This window comes from Mustela erminea, chromosome 17 (genome assembly GCF_009829155.1).
Source record: "Mustela erminea isolate mMusErm1 chromosome 17, mMusErm1.Pri, whole genome shotgun sequence".
Taxonomy (NCBI): Eukaryota; Metazoa; Chordata; class Mammalia; order Carnivora; family Mustelidae; genus Mustela; species Mustela erminea.
The window spans coordinates 55348509-55371476 of NC_045630.1; the positions used below are offsets into that span (position 1 = coordinate 55348509).

The 22968-nt window shown below is 36.2% G+C and overlaps 1 protein-coding gene across 1 annotated transcript in view; it reads right to left on the reverse strand.

Annotated features, from left to right (window-relative positions):
- USH2A (usherin) overlaps positions 1-22968 on the reverse strand; it is a 681041-nt gene that overhangs the window by 155857 nt on the left and 502216 nt on the right. The window contains exons 49-50 of the mRNA XM_032319004.1: positions 11737-11958; positions 1095-1318 (exon numbers count right to left, since the gene is read on the reverse strand). Coding sequence (XP_032174895.1) covers positions 1095-1318; positions 11737-11958 — 446 coding nt within the window. The remainder of the gene's footprint in view (positions 1-1094; positions 1319-11736; positions 11959-22968) is intronic.

Consider the following 22968-nt stretch of genomic DNA (forward strand, 5'->3'; position numbering starts at 1 on the left):
GAGAGAGAGAGAACATGCAGGACGCACAGCAGGCAGAGGCAGAGGGAGAAGCAGACTCCCCCCTTAACAAGGAGCCTGATGCGAGACTCAATCCCAGGACCCAGAGATCATGACCTGAGCTGAAGGCAGACACTTGACTGAGCTACCCAGGCATCTCTGGAATAGGCTATTTTAAAGTTGTGTATAGGTCAGACCAATTGCTAAAAAAAATTTGTAGATGAAAAACTATTTTTGAAGGGTATTTTGTATGATTATTCACTTCATAAAGTACTTACTCTAACTTTATGAATTGTCTTAATTATTGCAAATTGCTTGCTGGGACCCTAACAATCTCAAGAGTTACTTTACATCCCACGTATATGGCGTCTACACAATGACTATAAAGCTGTGTTGGTTGGCAAGAGCCCTTCCATGGTCTATGACCCAAACACCCTTTTACAACCATCTCCTAATAGTGGATTGCTATGAAAGATTCTCTTTATTCTTGTTATCCGAAGTCCACAATCCGTTCCTTAAACTGGTAGGTTTCTGGAGCCCTGGGTCAAGTTGAATGCTAACAAAACATGACATGTCAGTCCGTGAAGCATCTCAACATCCAAACAAATGGTACACTCAGAGGCCTGTTCACTTTCATGGTCAACAGGCATTTGGTGATCTTCCGCTGTCTCAAGGAATAGGATATTAGCACGAGTGAATTTGCTGGATCTTAAAGTCTCTATCAAAGGAAACTATTGGATTATGGTTAGAGGTGCAGAGGGGAGAAGGCAGGCTCTCTCCGTTTCCATCCCCAGCACCCATGGACATAAAATGGCATGATGCAGAGGTGGCCCTTTCAGCACAGACTTTCGGTCCTGCACTGATCTGGAGTGCTGGGTAAAGCTTCCTGAGAACAGCTAATCATTATTAATTCCTTTAGAATTCATTGCAATAACATCAATCACAGCGAACTCATTTGGTATTAATATGGATGTAATGTGAAAATGAATAATGCACACAGGAGTTTTTATATTCCTATTTTAGAAAAATAGTTATGAACAATGTATTTCTCTTTCCATTGTCAAATCAGCACCTCTGAGAGGTTTTCTATCAATTACCTTCATCATCATTCCAGTTGAAATCTTGTCAGAGCAAACATATTTCAAAGGATTATATCCAACCCCATTACAGCATTTCTGGCTCTTTGGAATAAGTTCAGTCTCACAGCATTTTACTGGCACTGGGTCATTCTTTTTAACATGTGCTTTAGACTCTCCACTGGAAGCTGAGCAGCATATGGTATCTGACATATTCACATAATCCTGCCCACAACAGAACATCCCTGCAACAATAAAATGTTATATATGAATATGAAATAAAAAAAAGGAAGAAAATGGAGACTGCTATAAAGTTTGGTATAAAAATGTCAGACTCAGGCAGTTGCTGAAATGGTACAATACCTAAGGTAGCATTTCCTTACAAGGTGATTTAAATGGGCAGTGAGGGTCCTTCTACCAAGAGCACTAGACACTAATTAGGTAAAGAACACTCAGGAGGAAGGGTTCCAAAACCATTCAGCAGGGCCAGACTTCTCCCAAGCTCCATAAAAAAAAAGCCCTGATTTCCATCACGAGAATCACCTGCCCACTTTGGGATGATAATATCCTCTTGCAGGAAAAGAGATAAAGTCCAGGGGATCAGAGGAAAGCTCTAGAAATCTGCAAGGGAGAAAAGGTCACCGAGGAATTCTGGGATGAGAGCCTGAACAGGAGAGAGAGAGGTAGGACCATCCTGTCAACGGAGATGCTGTGGTAGGAGTCGTACAAGTTTTTGCCTGGCTTTGTCGAGAATGCACGTATTGGCTTCTTGTGAATCCAGCAGCAATGGTAACCATTCTTTCTTCATGAGATAGGTTTCTTCAAAACCATCTGAGCCTGCTCAGCGATCAGGTGAACAACTCGTCCATTGTTTTTTGAGCAGCACTGTGTTCTAGACCCATCCCTGGACATGGATGAGAGGTTGGAGGCAGGGACAGAAAGACCCTGTAAAGGGGAACGTTGATCGCCCCACTTGTTGAGGAAAGACATGTGTGCCTTTCACATGAACAAACCTCCTTTCTTGCACCAACTTCAGTTTAACTGCCTGTGTTCACATCATTTAGATCTTGCCATAGAAGAGATACAACAGAAATTTAGACATACAAGCCTGAATAGATAAACAATACTCTAGAGTCAGATTAAGCCAGAAATTAAGGTGCCTACACCCTATGTCACAGTGCTATTATATCAGAATTTATATCCGGTGATAAAGCAGCACAGTGTGATGAATGATTTATTTTAATTAGAATTTTGTTTATTTATTATTAGTCCTGACTGATAACATAAAGAACCTCAACTTCAAAGTGCCCTGGGGTCCTGAATTGTTTGTTCTGGTCCTGTATAAACACCTACATTATGAAAGACACTCCTAATAATAGACCAGCGAGTTTTAAGTGCTTTTTATTTAAAAAAATTATGGAAAGTAGACACTGGCTGGGTCCATACCTTAAGAAAGATGTTTAGGCACACATGACTCCAAAGCACTCTCTCACTGATCTTTCCACTCTAAAAAAATATCTCCCAATATTTTAAGATGATGTATATCAATCATAACTCAGTTTCTGCATGCCATCTAAGTGTGGTAAATGTTCAAAGTAATTGGTTTAAAAGTAAACTGTTTTCTTTGGTACTTTATTAATAAATTTCATTGTTTAAAACATTTCCAGGAAAGATTTTTTTTTTCACATAAATACACACAGCAGAGCTATCATTGTAATCTGAGTTTTGATTATGATAAAATGGTAAAACTGACATTTTACACAAATCTAGAGCTTCAAGTTTTGTATTGTTTGGACATTTTTTTTTTTTCCTGCTGCCTTCTGATCAGACATTTAAATACAACCTTGGGCTTTTTACCGTCATTTTTTTCTCCAGCAGTTTTCTTAAAATAATTCATGTTTCCATTTTAAAGAGCAATCTGAAAACTGAAAACTGGCCCTTTAGGGAGCAGAATACATTCTCCCCTTCTATTCCCAAGTTACTTGATGGTTTTACCATGCTTTAAGTATAAAATAAAAATGCAGACATTGACCTAATTCAAAACTCCTAATCAGTCATCTGATCGCTCTGAGGGACTTTTGACAGGTCAACTAAAATTTTGATAATGAACTGTTTTTACACTAGGAAAAAAAAAAAGGCTGCTTTCTTTCACAAAGAGCTTCATCTTTGTTTCACTGAATTAAAATTTTCAGCCAAGATTCCACTCTCATAACAAGAAGTGACTCCCTTTCTAGTTTCTTTGGTAAACCATTACTTCTTTAATTATTATCAACCTTGTTCCAGTGTGATAAATTGCTAATTACTTAATACCCTAATCAGCGTTCATTCTTTGCACAGATAAACTGTGACAGTGCCATTAATTTAAATAGTAATTTCACTTAATGGCCAGAACGGCACACCAGATTTTTATGCAGCATTTTCTGAAGACTGCATCCATCACTGCAATATTCTGACATAAAGATGTCTGACGTGCACTAACTCACTTAGGGAGAGCAGATGTTGCAGAGCAGAGTTTGGTACTAATTCCCATAGTGCATCACTTCAGCATGAATGAGCTGCAAATTCAGAGACAGACAATCTTCTGAAACTGCATTGCAATAACTTTTGACCCCTGCCTAATTTATCACATGTAGCACTTGACTTTTGAACTCTGACACGTAGAATACACAATTTTAAATATGCCAAAAGAAAAACAAAACAGATCATAGATCGATCTATTGTTGATGGATCGATCTATTTTTCCAGAGGCTATTCTTTAAATTTGTACAAAGGTGGAGATGCTTTTTGGACAGATGTTACCAAAGTGGTACAGTATATATAAAGCTACTAGATATTTATTTTTGATATCAAACTGCAATGTATTTTATCTTCCCAACAGAACATATATCCAACAGATAGCTTCCATTTTATTGGATACAACTGAGAAAACAGTGAAGGAAAGAATCTTTTACTCACAATACCATGAATAGTTTCAATATGTTACTAACACTCATTTAATGGCCAGGGCTGACAAGGAAAGCATTTATAAACACATATTCCTGCTGAATTTCTAAATTGTTAATTCTGTAAAACAGGCGTTCCATTTTTCTAGAAAAAAGAAAAAAGGCCAAGAATTATGAATCATGCTTTTGAGATAAAAACAGTAAAGTAGGAAAGAATACAGTCTAGAACATGACAAATTAACATGCAACTCTGGGACTGATCATGGGGACATTTTAAGCCAAGGGACTATATTTTAGGCCTATAAGACTGAAAAAAAGTTTTGTGATTAGTCATTCTTAGGACAAACTTATAAAATTGGTGGCAGAACATGAAAGAAAAGAGATGCATGCTTGTCTCCACCAGAAGGTGGCCCCACGGCTACCACTGCAAAACTGACAAAGAAAGGGTAGAACAAACATGCTCCCCAAATTGTTGAGATGTGGTTTTTTTTCTACATTACACCTTTCAAAAATTCTTATGTCACATGGAAATCTTTCTGGAAAATATTCTTTAGTACAGCTCTTTCATGATGGATTTATGTGCTATATTTCTCTCTTTGCAAAGTTTCCAGATCCCGTCTTCTATACCAAATAGTGGTAGTCAGTCGTTCTGCAGAAGTCCGACTCCAGGAAATGGAAACTCAGTATTCTATTACAAAGCAGTTCCAACCTAGATTTTCCTAACCGAGGCTGCATGGACAACCTTTATAATAGAAATCAGGCAATACGTTCCAAAGGTATGGCTTGGTGGGTTTCTCATGGGAAACAAAAAATCCTGGTCTCTTTGAATGGTAGGGAGACTTTAATGTTCATCTCTTTATGCTAAAAGATACAGTTAAGTCCAATCCAAGATTAGTGGCATCAATGACAAAACCATACAAGCAAACGCTAAGAATAAAAAGAGTAATAAAGAGGTTTAAAATACACCCAAAGAAAATGGTTAAGAATACATATCCACCGCAATGACAAGCGTGACTTTTATCCCGAGATACCTGTATAACACTCCTACACAACTCATCTGCCCAGAGAGAGCAGTAAAAACATAAACGCTACCCCAGCACTTCTGTTCCAACAGCATCTGTTAATTCACTCCATTTATAAAATACATATTGACAAAGACAACTGAACTGGGACCAGGGAGATTTGATTTGGTGTGAGAAAGTCAATTCAATGTGATTTTGTTAAAGGGCTCCTGCAGGCAAATAAAAGAGTTTAAGTAATAAAGTACATAAAGAGATGTTTTACGAGCCAGCCCCGTCTTATGGCAGGCGCACAATGCCAGACAGTGAGAGAGGCCAGGCTTAGGAACAATATTATGAGATCCAAACCCTCGTGTAGCAGGTATGGTGTTGCTAGGTTGAGGAGAAAAAGGACCATATGGATATTCTGGAAGGTCACTGAGGTCACAGTCATTAGGGGCGACAGGAGGGAGCGGCAGCAGTGAGAGGAAAAAGACAGGTGGAATGTGTCTATTTTCACTGAAACCTGCAGGAAGGTCAAGAGAATAAAAAGAGGGTCTTTTCCTTTTAAAAAGTATCATTCCTTATGTCCACCACGATTACCAGCCTTGGCAGAATTGCAGAATGTCGTGAGAAACTCAAGAGTGAATCTTGATTCACTGGAGCTGTGTAATGTTGCAATTTGCTTCAGAAATACTTGACAAGCGTGGAAAATCACAGTGAAGTCAGTAAGAAGTGATTCTGAAGTTGGGGCCCAAGGATGGGCTTCAGGGACATATGAAATTGCAAGCAAACTTCTGCGTAGTAGTGGCAGTGAGGCTTTGTAACTTTTCAAAGATTCTTAAGGAGTGGATAGCCCCTGAAATATTAGGAGCCATTGTCCGAATGGAGAGTTGCCTCTACTTCATCTCTTAAAACAGGTACGTTTTATTTTTTGGCAATAGTGTTCTGACTTATCTTTCCTTCTTCTTCACATTCATTTGCCACCAAAATAATTTGTTGCCGTAAGTCCCAGTTCTTATCATCACATTGACCCTCCCTTGGTTACTCAGTAACGTTCAGATCCTTTTTGCCTGCTCAGACCTATCTCCCTCTATTTCCTTGCACACAGTGTATCCCTCCAACAAACCCAACTGCTCACTACTACTTGGACATGCTTCACAGATTGCCAGTTTCACACTTTGGCTCAAGCTATGCCCTTTGGTTGAAATGTCCTTCTTCCATCTGCACATCTCAAAATCCTACTCATTATTTGAGGTTCCAATCTAATGGGTTAGCTTTTTCTATCACCCTGACTGCAGTGATCTCTCAGTCTTAAGAATATACTTGTGCTCATCCCTCTCTGATGGACTGTGTTTAACCTTAAAGGGTCTTTCTTCCTTGATTAGATTATAAGTCCTTAAGGATAAAAATGGAGTCAGCGATTTTTACAATCGCAAGCACCAAGAATAGTGTATTGAGCATAGTCACTACACAATGCATTTTTATCAAAGGAAGGAATATGGAAATTGACTAAAAAAAGGCAACAGATGAACAGATGTTAAAATGAGACATTTTTGTTGTTATGTTAAAATTCTGACTCATTATGATATGGAAGGGGCAATGCTTTTGCATCCCCCAAACCTGGCATCCATTGTTCTGTCTTTAAGGGATGTACTTTTAACTACTCATCTAAAAGAGGAGATATTCAACTGGTTCATTATAGCACAGGGTAACTAATTGAGTGCCATGATTTTCTAGTATATCTAATAACCACGCTTTAAAGCAGTGATTTACAAAGTTTGGTCTGAGGACTCCTTTACACTTTTACAAATAATTGAGGACTCCAAATAGCTTTTGTTTACATCGGTTATATCTATTGATAAATACTGGGTTAGAGTCTAAAACATGCTGAGTGAAATAAGTCAAGCAGAGAGAGTCAATTATCATATGAGAGACTATGGACTCTAAAACAAAAGTTTTTGAAATATGTATTCATTAGTTCATTTAAATAATAATAAATAAAATATTTATGAAAAATAAATACATTTTCCAAACTGAGAAGACTGAGTGAGAAGAATGATATTGTTTTGCATTTTTGCAAAACCTCTCTAATGTCTGGCTTACCAGAAGGAATTAACTTCTCATACCTGCTTCTGCATTCAATTGTTGTAATATCACATGCCATGTAACCTCTGAAAAACTCTACTGTATACTCATGAGAGAATGAGTTTGAAAAAGGCATATAATAGGTTAGCATTATTATGAAAGCCATTTTGATCTCACAGACCACCTGCAAACATCTCTCTGCCAAGGGTCTGACCCTTAGAAGTCCCAGATCATTCTTTAAAAGTCACTGTCTCAGGGCTTAGCACTCATATGTCGTATCCTATCTTCTAACTTTGGCATACATTAGGTATGTTGTCAAAGGGAGAGTTTATAATGCCTCTTTTTTTCCCCAGTCTTCCTGAAAATGTTTGCAACCTGATAGTTTATTATATTGGTCCTGTGTACTAGACCTGACGTACATTGCTATGGCTTGCGTGGGAGAGTATCCGATGCTGCTCCAACTATCAGAGTGATCAAAGACATTAAGAGCATGGACTCTGTCACCATTTGGATGGAGTCAGAGCCCTTTCTTAGCCACAGTGGCAAGAATTCACAGGCAAATCTCTCAGCTTCCCTTGCATTTATTTAGGCGTCGACATATAGCTGAGTTCTAGTTCAGTGAAATGTTAATTAAAATATTTGCTATTCCTAGACCTGGCAAATAAAAAAAGAACTCAGACACATGTTATTCCACGCTCTTTTCCCCTTCTGGCTACAGAAATAGGTACAACTCCCAGGTGCCCATGGAATCTGGCAGTTCAACAGGTAGCTCATAACTAGGAAAGAGAGCTGCCTACAGTTTGGCTCATATCTCAGTGCTATTATATAAGAAAAAGTAAACCCCTGTTGTATTTGAGTCTTTACGAATTTGGGGGTTTCATTTATAATAGCAATTAATGTTACTGGAAGTAACATTATGTGATCTGGGGATGGTTTCTCACTTTTGTGAGAAATGCCTCCATTTCCTCATCTTGAAATTGGAGAGACTAGTACTTACATCATAGGGTTGATGCAAAGTTTAACTGTGTTATAAATGTGCGGATGTATACAAGGTACATAAAGAACTGCTTTGCAAATAGTGAACACAGAATGTTGTTTACTTTTTGCTGTAGTTGTATCTTGTCTCCTGACTATTGTGTACATATTTTAGCCAGTAAGCAGTGTCTAGGAGACACGTGACCAGGCTGGATTCCTTGACTGGACTTCAGTTATCTTTAGAACACTAACTTCTTAAGGCTACAATTCATGGGGACTTTTTTTTTTTTTTTTAAAGATCTTATCTATTTGACAGAGAACACAAGTAGGCAGAGAGGCAGGCTTAGAGAGAGGATGGGAAGCAGGCTCCCTGCCAAGCAGAGAGCCTGACGCAGGGCTTGATCCCAGGACTCTGGGATCATGACCTGAGCCAGAGGCATAGGCTTTAACCCACTGAGCCACCCAGGTGCCCCCATGAGGAAATTTTTTGGAAGGACTATGTGTCTCCACTGAACTCTTGTGTATCATATGATTCAATGCATCATTCATTTTAAAAGACCTTGGCAAGTTACTTTTTGGTTTTGTTTCTTGGTTTTACCTGGCAAAGTCAACTCTCTTGCTACCTTACACTGAAGATCCAGGAGTCCTATGCCATGTATTGGAGGAAATCATTAAATTGGAGGGGGAGGGTCAATGAAAGTGTCCTAATTGAAACCTAATTCTGTTCTATATAGGGCAACTATCGATCATCACGATTTTCTGGGCAATTGATGCAGATCAATAAATCACATAGGACTATCAAATAGTTTGACAGTATGTATATTAATATCTTCCTCTAAATATGTCTTTCTGGGTTGGATTAAAAAAGAATGCATAGATGGGGGAGCCTTGTGGTGGGTATTAAGGAGGGCATGTATTGCATGGAGCACTGGGTGTGGTATATAAACAATGAATCTTGGAACACTGAAAAAATAAGATTAAATTAAAAAGAAAAGAATGCATAAGTGGATATAGTGTGGGTCCAGATGGGTGATTTATAACTCTATAGAATAGTAAATGCCTTAGAAACACACTTGATGGTTGTCCAAAGATAAAATGAAAAATTAGAAATCAGGTATTTTCCGGCTCAAAAAAGGAGAAAAATCTTTCCCATACTGGGAATACTAAAATTTAGTTGTGAATAATATAATTAAGCATTTCTTATGTACTTAAGGGTTATGAAAATACTGAGAGTCTAGTATTAAGGCACAAGATTCAGGATTGAATCCTGGATCTAGGATTCAATCCTAGGACTGATAACTTTTAAAATTGTTTTGATTGATTAGTCTTGTTCTTGAAGTGTTCTTCTTAGCAATTTTCATCAGAACTTTACATAGAAGAGAAGGTGTACAAAAATACAGTATTTAACAATAACAGTACAATGAATAACTATTACTGATATTATGGGTAACACTTTGATAGTTTCGTTTAAAAAGAAGAAATTATAGAAAAACAACAGGAAATTCATAGTTCATCTGCAGCAAGACACAATGATGTCCTGAAATAATGCCCAGAGAAGGGCTGGAACTCCAACATTTGCAGGTTACACAAGCAGATTTACCCTGAAGCTGATGAAGCTTGAATTTCAGGCTTTGCTTACATGAACCCCCTTCAAGGTAGGCACAGTTACATATTTTTATAAAATTAGCAAATGTATAATGTTTAACTACAATTTATTGTGGCCTCTGTCTCTTGCCCCTTAATCTTGCCTTCTGTCTTAGGTATCCTTGTATTGATTAAAATAGGAGAGTGATTATGTATATTTTTGAAATCAAACTAAGAGGAAGTTGATTTGGGGAAATACTAAGTCCAGGTTCAGTAGCTATGCTTATATGACTTCTGTCACTTCTATAAAATGTCATTAAGGTTTGAATAGGTCATTTTAACTGCAATTTTGGAAAATAAGGAATGTGAGAAATTACAGACTCCTAAGTTGGATACATGTAAAGGGATGCTTTAAAGAAAGAGAAAGATCAGACAGAAAAATTAATGGAATATGAAACAAAAGCTGTAAAACTGAACAACAGAGTCACTTGAAATAGTCTGCCATCGAGAAGAGAATTATAACAAAATAAATTTTAAATTATAACAAAGGTAGTAAACTATTAAAAGAAAATGACAGATCTAGGATTGAAGTATAAATTATTACAAATTATGAAGATAGGTAACTCATAAATATATTGGAAAATTTTATACTTTTGCTGATGTGTAGATAAAATAGTGACATCATGATAACGTACGACTCAAATTCAATCATATAATAAGGATATCCATGAAAAACTGGTTAATGATATTGTCAGTTCAACAAATATTTAAGATGAGTCACTGCAAATCACCTTAAGACAAGAAAACTTAAAATGTAAATCTTATAAAGATCCTTGGTAGATATTTCTCCAAATTTGACAATAATCCTAAACATTTACATAAAATCACAATAATAAATATTGAAGCTTAAAGCCACTTTCCAAAACTTGAAATAATTAAAAATGTTTTAATTAATCACGTGACAGGAATAATGAGTTGTCTTTCTAGAGCTAAATGGTACAAAACCATTGTCCCATGAAGCAGTCATCAAAGATGTAAGTTAAATGTGTCAGGAGGAGAAAAGAGGGATGTCAGAAGTTATAGCATCCAAACAGAACTATTTTTATGTTGGTGGAATTTGCTAGATTTCCTTTCTTTGATTTGTAATTTTTATAATTTAGTGTCTCCTTCTAAGTAAATATTATTTTTATATTTTGTCTTATCTTAATCATTTCATTTTCTTTCCTTAAAAAGGTACCAAATTGAATAACTTTCAGGCACCCCAAAATCTGTATCTGACTACCATGTGATCTTGGACACTGTCTAATCTCTATGCTTCAGTTTCCTCATTTCTAAAATATAAACAATAATAGTATCTATCTAGTAAGATAGTTATAAGGATTAATAGAAAAAAGAGACTAATTGAGGTAATAATGTATAAAACATTGGGCATAGTACCTGGCTGATAGTAAGTACTCCATCAATGATAACGATTATTCTTACAATTAGTGTTAATTTACAGGGTCCCTGGGTGGCTCAGTTATTAAGCGTCTGCCTTTAGCTCAGGTCATGGTTCTGGGATCTAGCACTGTATCCGGCTCCCCACTCAGTGAGGAGCCTGCTTCTCCTTCTCCCTCTGCCTGCTGCTCCCCCCACTTGTGCTCATGCTCTCTCCGTCAAATAAATAAATAAATAAAAACTTTTTAAAAATAGTGTTAAATTGATAGCCAAAAAAGAATAACAGTGCAAAATAAATGACAGTGTCATCAATAATAATTTTGCATATTGTTTGTGTTTGCTAGGAAATATTCTCTTGATCCAGAACCAATGCATTCATGTGTGGTTTTGTTTTTGTTTACAGTGGATATGACACTTTTCAAGAGGAAAGCATTTCAATCTGTTTTACTTAAATGCATCACATGAACATAGAAAATGTGAATTTACATTTTTATTTGTGATATAATATGTACTTAAATTTTGCATTCGAGATAATTAACATGAGCTTTAACTCCTTATTTGCTTTATATCTAGGGCAAGATTTTCAAGCTCCCTGTTTCTCAGATTCTCCACCCTGAAAGGTAGACAAGAGCTCCTTACCTGGAAGGCGGCTATATGCCATGCCCTCTTCTTCTCCACCACAGCATTCTAAATCTTTGCTCACAATCTGTCCACCACAGCACTGCTGGCCATAGCCATCATGAAGCCTCCCAGCACAGCAAATCTGGTTTCCTGAGGAGGAGTAAGGCATTTTGCCACAGCAGGAGTCACCGATGCCAGTGGAAACCCGATTGTGCTGTTCATCTGGACAACATACTTCACCTGTCAATTTAGGACAATAACAATCATTGCATAGTTAAAAAAATATGCTTTGACTCACAATGAAATTTTATCAGTCATATTGCAGATGCCAACTGGTTGATGGAACTATTAGAAAGAATGCTGTCATTTTGGAGTTGCAAAATTTCAATACCACTTAGAAATTTTTGTATTAAAGCGGTATAAACATGTATCTACTCATATACACAGGTGGTAACTTAGAAGTAACGCTATGCTTCCTATTTCCTCTCTCACCCCTAAGAAATGTGTACATTAGGTCTGGTAACGTGATTAAGTAACATTACAAAAAAGTTTGTCCACAAATACTTTTCTATCTATGTCATGTATTTTTCTGGAAAGTGGAGTGGATTCAGAAATTAACCTAAAAGTTGGATTCCCTAGATTATATTTTTTTAACCAATTTATAATCATTTAAGCAAACAAAATACTTTCAATGTGAAGATCAATTAAAAGAGAGGAGATAAAAATACTATATTCAAGTCAGCACATCAGTACTTTGCTGGACTGTGGCAGACTCTGAATTTCACTAATGTAGTTGCACCCACACACTCCCTTTGCATGATATTCCAGGAAACTTGAAACAAGAATAAGATAGTCTTTTGCCTAGTGCCATGGTACCAAAGTTTAAATTTTATAAATGTCAATAGGCAGCATTTGTGGGGGTAGGAAGATGCTCTAAAAGACAGAACAACTATAAAGGACAAAAAAAAAAAATTCATCTTTTAAGGATACCTTGGAAAGGACTACTAACAACTTGGTGGATCTAAAATTAAAACTGTATTTCTCCTCTCTAGCTCATGACCTAACTCTCAGTTGACCTCCTTTCTGAACCCTTGGACCCTGACTCTCTCTTCCCTCTTGCCTTACTCTTCTTTTTTTGTGTCTTCAACAGATCCTCCTCTCTTCACTTCACCCTTTAAAATATATCTTTCTCCCTGGACAATATTCCTTCATTTTATCTTATAAGGTCTATAAGTATATTGGCCAGCCTCTGGCAGGTCTTAAAGCTCTAAACCATGGTCCAGATAAGATTTACATAATCTAGTTAATGACTTGCCAAACCTTAAGAAAAGGAAGACTCAAATTCACTAAAAAAATTAGGATTCCCTTAAGAATTTATGGTCCTGGACTTCCTGATCTTTATCAATTAGTTTATCTATGTTTGAGGTCGAAATATTCTAAAGCTTGTTTAGTAAAAACAAGATGACTTGCTTACCAAAATGATATTAAAAATATGGGGTAATATTTATCTATGGATACATATGTAAAGAATATAAAAAATAGGAACAAGAATGCCTAGCAGGTATCCTTGAAGTCTTTCTTATCCATATTCATTGGTCAAAAATCCATTCTAGTAGATGAAATGTGCAAATTACTAGAAATACACAACCTAAAAGACTGAATCATGAAGAAATAGAAATTTGGAATAGACCTATAACTATTAACAAGATTGAATCACCTATTAGAAACCTCCCAACAAAGAAAAACTCTAGACCAGATGGTTTCACTGGTGAATTTTACCAAACATTTAAAGAATTGATACTAATCCTTCTCAAACTCTTCTAAGAAACTGAAGAGGAATAAATACATCCTAACAAAACTTAAGAGGTCAGCTTTGCCCTGATGCCAAAACCAGACAAGACAATTTAAGAAAAAACAAAGCAAAAACTACAGACTAATATCCCTTATGAAAATTGATGTAAAAATCCTAACAAAATGCTAGCAAACTGAATTAAAGAGCATATTTAAATGATTATCCAATATAACCAAGTGGGATTTATTCCTGGAAAGAATGCAAAGATGGTTCAGTACATGAAAGTCAGTGTGATATACCATATTAACAGAATGAATAAAGAAAAACACAAGATTACCTCAAATGATATAGAAAAAACACTTGACAAAATTCAACACTATTCTATTATAAAAACATTAAATAGACTAGGTATAGAAGGAAACTACCACAATACAAAACAGAGCATATATGAAAAACCCACAGCTAACATTATAATCAACAGTGAAAGTTTTTCTCCTAAGGTCAGGAAGACAAGGCTGTAAGCTTTTGCCACTTCTATTCAGCATAATATTGGGACTTCTAGCCAGAGCAATTAGACAAGAAAAAGAAATTAGGAACATCCCAACCAAAAAGGAAGGAGTAAAATTATCTCTGTTTATAGCAATGCAATTTTATATGTAGAAAACCCTAAAGATTCCACAAGAAACCTGTTAAGACTAATAAAAGGATTCAACAAAATTGCAGGATACAAAACCAACACATAAAAATTAGTGTTTCTATACACTAAACCTGAACAATCTGAAGAGGAAATTTTTTTAAAAAAGTAATTCCATTTACAATAGTTTAAAAAATACTTAAGAATAAGTTTAACCAAGAAGGTGGAAGACTTGAACACTGAAAACTACAAAATGTTGATGAAAGAAATTAAAAAAGACACAAATAAATTTGACATCCCATGTTCATGGATCAGAAGATGATACTACCCAAAGTGATCTACAGATTCAATGCAATCTCTATCAAAATCCCAACAATATTTTTTGCATAAACAGAAAATCTATGCCCAAGTTGCAATGGAATCTTAAGGACCCCAAATAGCCAAAACAATTTTGAAAAAGAATAAAGTTGGAGGTCTCACACTTCCTCATTTCAAAATTTACTATAAAGATACAATCAATACTACAAAGATACAATTAATAATCAAAATGGTGTGGTCCTGGTACAAAGACAGACATACAGACTGATGGACCAGAATAGAGGGCCTAGAAATGAAACTACAAAAATAACCAAATAATTTTCAACAAGGGTGTCAAGACCATTCAATGATGAAAGGACTATCTTTTCAGCAAATGGTCCTTGGAAAAATAAATATTCACCTGCAAAAGAATGAAGTTGAATCCTTATCTTATATCATGTACAAAAATTAATTCAACATGGACCAAAGACCTGAATGTAAAGATAAAATTACAAAATTCTTAGAAGAAACATAAGGGGAAATCTTCAAGACATTGGACTTGGCAATAATTTATTGATTATGACATCAAAAGTACAAGGCAACAAAAGAAAAATAGATGTATTGCACCTCATCAAAATTTAAAAGTGTTATGCATCAAAAGACATTACTGACTGTATAAAAAGGCAAACCATAGGAGAAAAGATTTGTGAGTTATATAACTGATAAGGGACAAACACCCCAAATTTCCAAAGAATTCCTGTGACTCAGCAATGAAAACACAAACAACCCATTTAAAAAATGGCTAGAAGACTCATACAGATATTCCTCCAAAGACGATGTACAGATGGCTACTAATCATATGGAAAGATGTTGAATATTTTTAATTATTACGAAAATGCATATCAAAATCGCTATGATTTTATACTACTTTATAGTCAGAAAGAACAGCTATTATAAATTAAACAGAAAATAGTATGTTGCCAAGGAATTAGAGATATTGGGTCTTCTGCATATAATAAATTGCACATTGTTGTGGGGAATATAATATAGTATAGCTTCTGTGAAAAACACTAAGGCAGTTTCTCAAAAAATTTCACATAGAATTTTCTAATGATCCAGGAATTTCACTTCTGAGTATAAAGTTAAAAAAAATATACTCAAAGCAGGACTCAAACAGGTATTTGTACACCAATGTTCATAGCAGTATTGTTCACAAAAGTCATAAGGTGGAAACAATCCAAATATTCATCAGTAGATGAATGGACAAAGAAAACGTGGTATATCCATACTATGGAATGCTATTCAGTCTGAAAGACAAAAGAAATTCTCACGTATTTTAGAATACAGATGAACCCTGAAAACATAGTATGTGTATATGAAGTACACAGAGTAGTCAAATTTATAGAGTCAGAAAATAGAATGGTCATTGTCAGGGGCTAGGGGCTAGGGACAATAGGGAGTTAATGTTTAATGGAAACAGAGTTTCAGTTTGGGAAGATAAAATGTTCTGGAAATGGTGGTGGTGGTGATTGCACAACCATGTGAATATACTCAGTGCTGTTGAAATATGCACCTAAAATGGTGAAAATTATAAATTTTGTTATGTATACTTTACTACAATAAAAAAGTCCAGTTCCATAAACAGGGGAAACATAATTCCATGCCTAGTTTCAGAGACCACTTAGCTACCAGACGGAATACTCTGTTCTCAGTGGAAGTCAAGATTTCAATAATTCCTTGGAAATCAGAAGATAGGATAGTAGACAATGTCTTCTCTCTAAATTAGAAGAAATGATGAGCACTTGGAAGATACTTTGGCTCACAAAAAAGAAAAAAAATGGATCAAATTAATAGATTTCAGATTAAGCAACTAAATAAAGGATGAACAGGACATATCCATGTCTAGTCTACACAAAGACGAATGTCATTTTTGTAAGGAAAGGGGACACTGGAAGAACATTTGCTCTACTTTAGCTAGAAAGAATTAAAAAAAAAAAAAAAAGGAAAAAGACAAACACTGGCTGGCACAAGAACCTCCTTCTGTGAAAGCAGCTGCTCTGGTCAATCCATAACTGCCTTTACCACAAAAAAAGAGAACTTTTCATGCAGTGGTAGAAACTGAAGTTTTCATATCTAATTGATATTGGGGTTACACTGTTATAAATTCTACTATGTTTCTATCATTCCTTCCTAGGGATAACCTGTCTCAGAGGTAGACATTTCAAATACATTCCAGACTCTCCCTTTGTCTTTGTCTTCTCTTGAATCAACATACTTTTCTGCTAACTTTGTATTTTTTCCACTTTGGTGCATTTGATGGGAGGAAATTTTTTTGTTAATGGGATGCTAGGACTAAATGTGTATACACAAACCTGTTTCTTGAACTCCCACCAGAATACCCAGCCTATAATTTGATGATGGCACAGGCTAACTATCTAATTCCTGATGACTTCATGATCTACATCTCAGACCTTGAATCTGTCTTCAAGAGTCAGTGGGGCAAGGAGAGTTTAGATATGGGATTCACAGAAGAGGTTAAACCCTTAAAGGTCTCTATAAATCTATGTCCTTCTTGAAACTGGCTAAAAATTCACTAAAAAACAAATGGTGGTTGTTGAAAAAAATCAGGTCCATTGTACCCACATAACTCCAGAAAAGACTTCTTATTCACTATTGTAATCCTTATAATATCTCATTCATTCCATCCAAAAAATAAATGACTTGTATACTACTTTGTCCAAGATTTAAGGGCCATTAACAAGATTGTGCTTCCTCACTTCCCATAGTTCCCAACCTAATACCATCCTCTCTCTAGTCCCTGAGACAGTTGCTTAGAGTCCTAGATCTATGGGTAGCAGTTTTTCATATACTCTTGCACTCACACTCCCAGTATCTTTTTTTATTCACTTGGGATAATTATGCCCCAAGAGTTTACAGAAATGCCACTTTAATTTTCATAATTATTTTACCATAGCATTAGAGTGATAAGCAGAATATGACCTCCCAGAGATGTCCATGTACTAATCTCTGGAATCTGCGAATATGTTATGTTAATGACCAAAGGGGATTAAAGCAGCATGATGGAATTGAGCTTGATAATGCTGTGAGAAAGGACTGAGTACTATCGCAAGGCTGGAAGATGGTAGGAGGCCCCTAGTCAAGGAATGTGTGGGCGGCCTCTACGAGGTGGAAAAGGATTCTTTAAGGCAGTCTGGCTTGATACACTGTTTCTGGCCCATTGAGACCCATTTGGAACTTCTGACCATGAGAAATGTCAGGTAATAAAATTGTTTTGTTTTAAGCCACCACGTTTCTGGTAATTTGTTACAGGAGCCCTGGGAAACTAATATACTAAAGATACTTGGTTTCCGCTTTAAAACTGCACTCTTACACAATGTGTGGATGATCTTCCGTTATGTTCCTGTGAAAGCTTGACAAATTGATTCTCTGTATTTGTTGACAGTGGTAGCACAGAAATGACATAGTTTCCAAGCATCCGTGTTTTCAGAACAAAGCGCATTTCCTAGGGTCTGGATTTGAAACTGTGAGGTCATGCAAAATAGAAAGTCTCTTTCTCTTTAAAGGTTGGAAGCTATTTGTGACTTCCCTAGTCAAATGCTGAAAGCCGGCTTAGATAAAGGATTGCTTGGTCTCTTAGAATCAACAAGAATCAATGAGGATTCCTGGGCTCATAGGATCTCAATGTCCATTAGACATTTGATTCTTAGCTTTTACGAACTGGTTGCCCTTTAACAGAATTGGATAAAAGTGGACACAACTGAGTCTTTGCTCTAGAATAATTCATAAGAGACTATCTCTTGTCACCTACAGGATGCCTCTTAACCTCATGTACTCTAATGCTCCCCAATTCTTATCAACCTTTCCTTCTATTTGCACACGAAAACTTTGGGGGGTCTAATTCCAGAAGTCAGAGAAATCAGAGACATAAATTTCCCACTAATATTACTTAGTTTAAATAACCTAATGAAGGTCAAACAACTAATAAGTGAAAGAAATGAGATGTGAAGCCAGGCAGTTTGACCCCAAAGTCTGTCATTTTTATCCACTCATTACTCAGCATCAAACCAGCAAACCCCTATACAGAATTTTCTTTTATTAGAATATGATCATATACATTATTACCTGAAATAACGACCTTAGTCTCTAACTGGGACGTTTTTGCTTGCTTTCTTTAAATAGGAATTTTCAATGTAATTTTAATGGAGATAAATTTTCTTTCTTTCTGCTCTACCAATATGCCAGAAAAGCATATTAAATTACATGTATGAAGTCATCACATTATTATATAATACAGTATCTCTAATGGATCAATCTAATTTTTAATCATACAAATTTCAATCTCCACTAACAGAGTGACTTGATCTTGTTCCTATGTCTTACTTTTCCTATTTATAGAATAGAAATAGAATTCTAAAGCATATGACTTTAACATTTTTTAACATTTTATTTAAAAAAATCACCCATTTAAAATTGACCCATTGGGGTGATGCATAATTCTATGAATTTTAACATAAAGATACAATTAGGATAGAGATAAGTTTCATCACTCCCCCGAACTCTATACTATTCTTTCAGTCATGCCTCCTCTCATCTGTCACCATTGGCAACCACCGATTTGTTCCCCATTGCCACAGCTTGTCCTTTCACATGTCATATAAATGGAATCTCCCAGGACTTAACTTTTGAGCCTGGCTTCTTCCTTTTCCTTTGATTTCCTTTCTTTTCTCTTTCTTCTGTTTTTCCTTTCCTTTCCTCCCTTTCTTTCTTTCTTTCTTCCTTTCTTTCTTTCTTTCAGATTTTATTTATTATTTGACAGAGTGTGAGCACAAGCAGGGGTAGCAGCAGAGGAAGTGGGAGAAGCAGGCTGTCCACTGAGCAGGCAGCCTAATGTCTGGCTTGATCTCAAGGACCCCGGAGTTATGACCTGAGCTGAAGGCAGACACTTAATGGACTGAGTCACCCAGGAACCCCAAGACTGGCTCCTTTCACTCAGCATAGTATCTTTCTGGTTTTTATTAGTAGTTTGTTCCTTTTGATTCCTGGGTAGTATTCCTTTGTGTGGATACACCACAGTTTGTTCCTTTACCCACTGAGGGACATTCGAGCTATTTCTGGTTTGGGGCAATTATGAGTAGAACTGCTATAAACACTTGTGAGCAGGTTTTGTATACACACAAGTTTTCATTTCTCTAGGGAAATTACCAAGGAGTGGGTCAGGGCATAATCAGTTTTCTCTGAAGGTATGAAATCCTGGAATGTAGGGGACAGTTGGCTTAGTTGCCAGTCTTTAAAAGGATCCTTTTTTAAAAAAGATTTTACTTATTTATTTGTCAGAGAGAGAGAGAGAGCACAAGCAGGGGGAGCAGTAGGCAGAGGGAGAAGCAGGGTTTCGCTGAGCAAGGAGCCCAATACAGGACTCCATCCCAGGACATGGGATCATGTGGGATCATGATTTGAGCTAAAAGCAGATGCTTAATAGATTGAGCCATCCAGGCATCCCTTTTCTTCCTTCCTTCCTTCCTCTTTCTTTCTTTCTTTCTTTCTTTCTTTCTTTCTTTCTCTCTCTCTCTCTCTCCTTCCTTCCTTCCTTCTTTTCTTCCTTCCTTCCTAAGGATTTTACTTATTTATTTGTCAGAGAGAGAGAGAGTGAAAGGATCCTAAAACACGGTATGCATAAGCAGAATGAAATTCTAATTTTTTCTTCTACTAGAGGCCAAAAAAGGAGGAAAGACCTTATTGTGAGGAGTGAAGTCATTGTACTTGTTACCATCCTCTGGGTAAAAGGATTTTGAAACTTGGTCTCAAATGTGGTTGCATGTTTTTTAAATCTCCACAGCCAGAAAGCAGTGTATTTTCTTGGCAACCTTTAACATAACCTACCACATGGTAGAGGGGCAGCATAGTTAGTTAAATATCATTTAGGACAACTGTGGGTTTAGAAGAAACATTGTGCGTGTGTGTGTGTGTGTGTGTGTGTGTGTCTGTGTGTGTGTGTGTATGGGAAAATCTATATATTGGGGAAAACCAACATTTTTTAAAGCTAGTTTTTAGGATAACAAATATTAATTAGTTTAGATATTTTCTTATTCAGTCACTGACAGAAGAAAATGCTTTATAAAAAGAGATGTGGATTATATCAATGAGAACCAAAACTGATCCTTTTTCCCTCAAAAAAGGTCTATTAGACGTAAGATACAAGGATCAGTCACCTTCTCATTAACCTCTCAAAATGAATCTATTCCACGACAGGCTTGAAAATGTTTTCTCTCTAAAAGCTACCATGCAGTCTTCACAGTTAATTGTTATTCTTATCAAAGAATGACCCACATTAACATTTAGCTTGAGGTCATTAGCATATTTATAAAAAAAAGGGGAGTGGAATAAGCATTCTTTCCTCTGCCACTCTTTGTTGTAGAGTGCTATAAAGGGAAGTTGTGAGAAAAATACGAAGTAAATATTATTAACCAATATTTCAGACTTATCTATAAATATCAAAATGCCTATATCCATCTTAGCCTGGAACTGACAGAGTACTGATTGGATTTTAATTGCATTTAGATACAAGATGGTTTGGGGTCACTATGCTTTCTTTCTTGATGTAAACAGTGTTAAAGTAGTTAACAAAGACTATTGGCTGAGGACAGAGGTCACAATATAATCTCTTCATTTAGGTACATTGAGATTAATGATTGCAGCAAAACACTCTCTTTGATTATCCCATGAGATTGCATTTTTTTCCCTTGACACTATGGTAGGCATTCTAATACTGTGATAAATGAACTACTTAAAAGGAATCCAGATATGGACCATGTTCAACAGTTTGGAAGTTACTGAAATGTTTGAGTTTTGAATGAGCATGTGTCATATACAGATCAGGAAGGTTTTGAAAACTCTTGCTTCAAAAATTACTTATTAAAAAGTTTTGTATAATGTCAATAAATGACTTTTGGACTTTCATGGTTTATTTTATCTTCAGGAAAAAAGAGTTAAGATTATTTGAATTTCTTTTCTTTTTTTTTTTTTTTTTTTTTAAGAAAGAGGGAGAGACTACAAGGGCAGGGAGGGGCCCAGAAGAGGGAGAGAGTCTTAAGCAGACTGAAGTGCTGAGCATGGAGCCCAATGCAGGGCCTGATCCCACAACCTTGAGATCATGACACGAGCCAAAACCAAGAGTCAGGTGCTCAACTGACTGAGCTACCCAGGAACCTTGGGATTTTTTTCTTTTAATTAGATTGTTTTCTTAGCTTGAAATCTGACACTTGTGTTAGGATTGAGAAGGGTGAAACGCAAATCTAAGAGTTAACAGACATGATGAATACAACCAATGATTTTTCATCAATGTTAAGGGACAGAGAATATTTTCTTAGTTTCAACAGTTCACTGCAAATCATAATATCAAAAATTTTCATGAGACTTGGTAATAAAACCACTATTATTTAGTTCTATGTTAGAATTAGAGAAAATCCTGGTATGGTCCATTAGTCTAAACAACAGGAAAGAAGACAACAGAACATGCCCATCTCATCTATATAATTATATTTTTCAGGGCAAATTTTTGCAGGGGAAAGAATATAGGAAATGTAGTAGAAAACTCCCAAAGTGTAAACTATTTTGAGAGAGAAAAGCATTTGGCAGAGTTTGATTAGTTGTTAACACGATAATTTCAGGAGAAAGAAGTTATCCTTTTCTACAAAATCCTTATTTCCAACACGATTGTTTTTTCTTACTTGGAAAATCTAGTTGATTAGGAGTTACTTAATTATGAAAGTATTTTTTGCAAAAGAATAAGAACACCATTGCTATAAAGACAGATTTGTCTATTAGTATTAAGGAAAAATTATGAAGATTAGAGAGTCTCTGCCTTAAATAAACTTGCATATATTTAATGACCTCACCTTCCCTTTTTGCTCTCTCTCACATACGTTGGATAAGCATATTTATGCCAAACACAAAGGTACACTGAATAATAACCTGAATTAACTGGATGTTTAACATAAATTCCTAGTTAAACTAGGTATCCTGAAGCATTCAGCTTTTCTCGGACATCTTCTCTTTATCCCATATCTGTTTTCTTCGCTTCTGAAGACACAGGCATTAAACTTAGGTGGTAGAAAAAAAAATCTGTATTGTCAATGGCTTTCTCAGGATAAATAGTAACTGTCAGTGGCAGTAATGAAGAGGTATAGAAGTCTGAAATAGTCACTTTAAAAAACTATGTTAACATATATTAGGGGAGGAGTCAAGATGGCGGAGAAGTAGCAGGCTGAGACTGCTTCAGCTAGCCGGAGATCACCTAGATAGCTTATCTAAAGATTGCAAACACCTGAAAATCCATCGGCAGATCGAAGAGAACAGCAGCAATTCTGGAAACAGAAAAACAACCACTTTCTGAAAGGTAGGACCGGCGGAGAAGGGAATCCAAAGCGACGGGAAGATAGACCCCGGGGGGAGGGGCTGGCTCCCGGCAAGCGGCGGAGCAACGGTGCACAAAATCAGGACTTTTAAA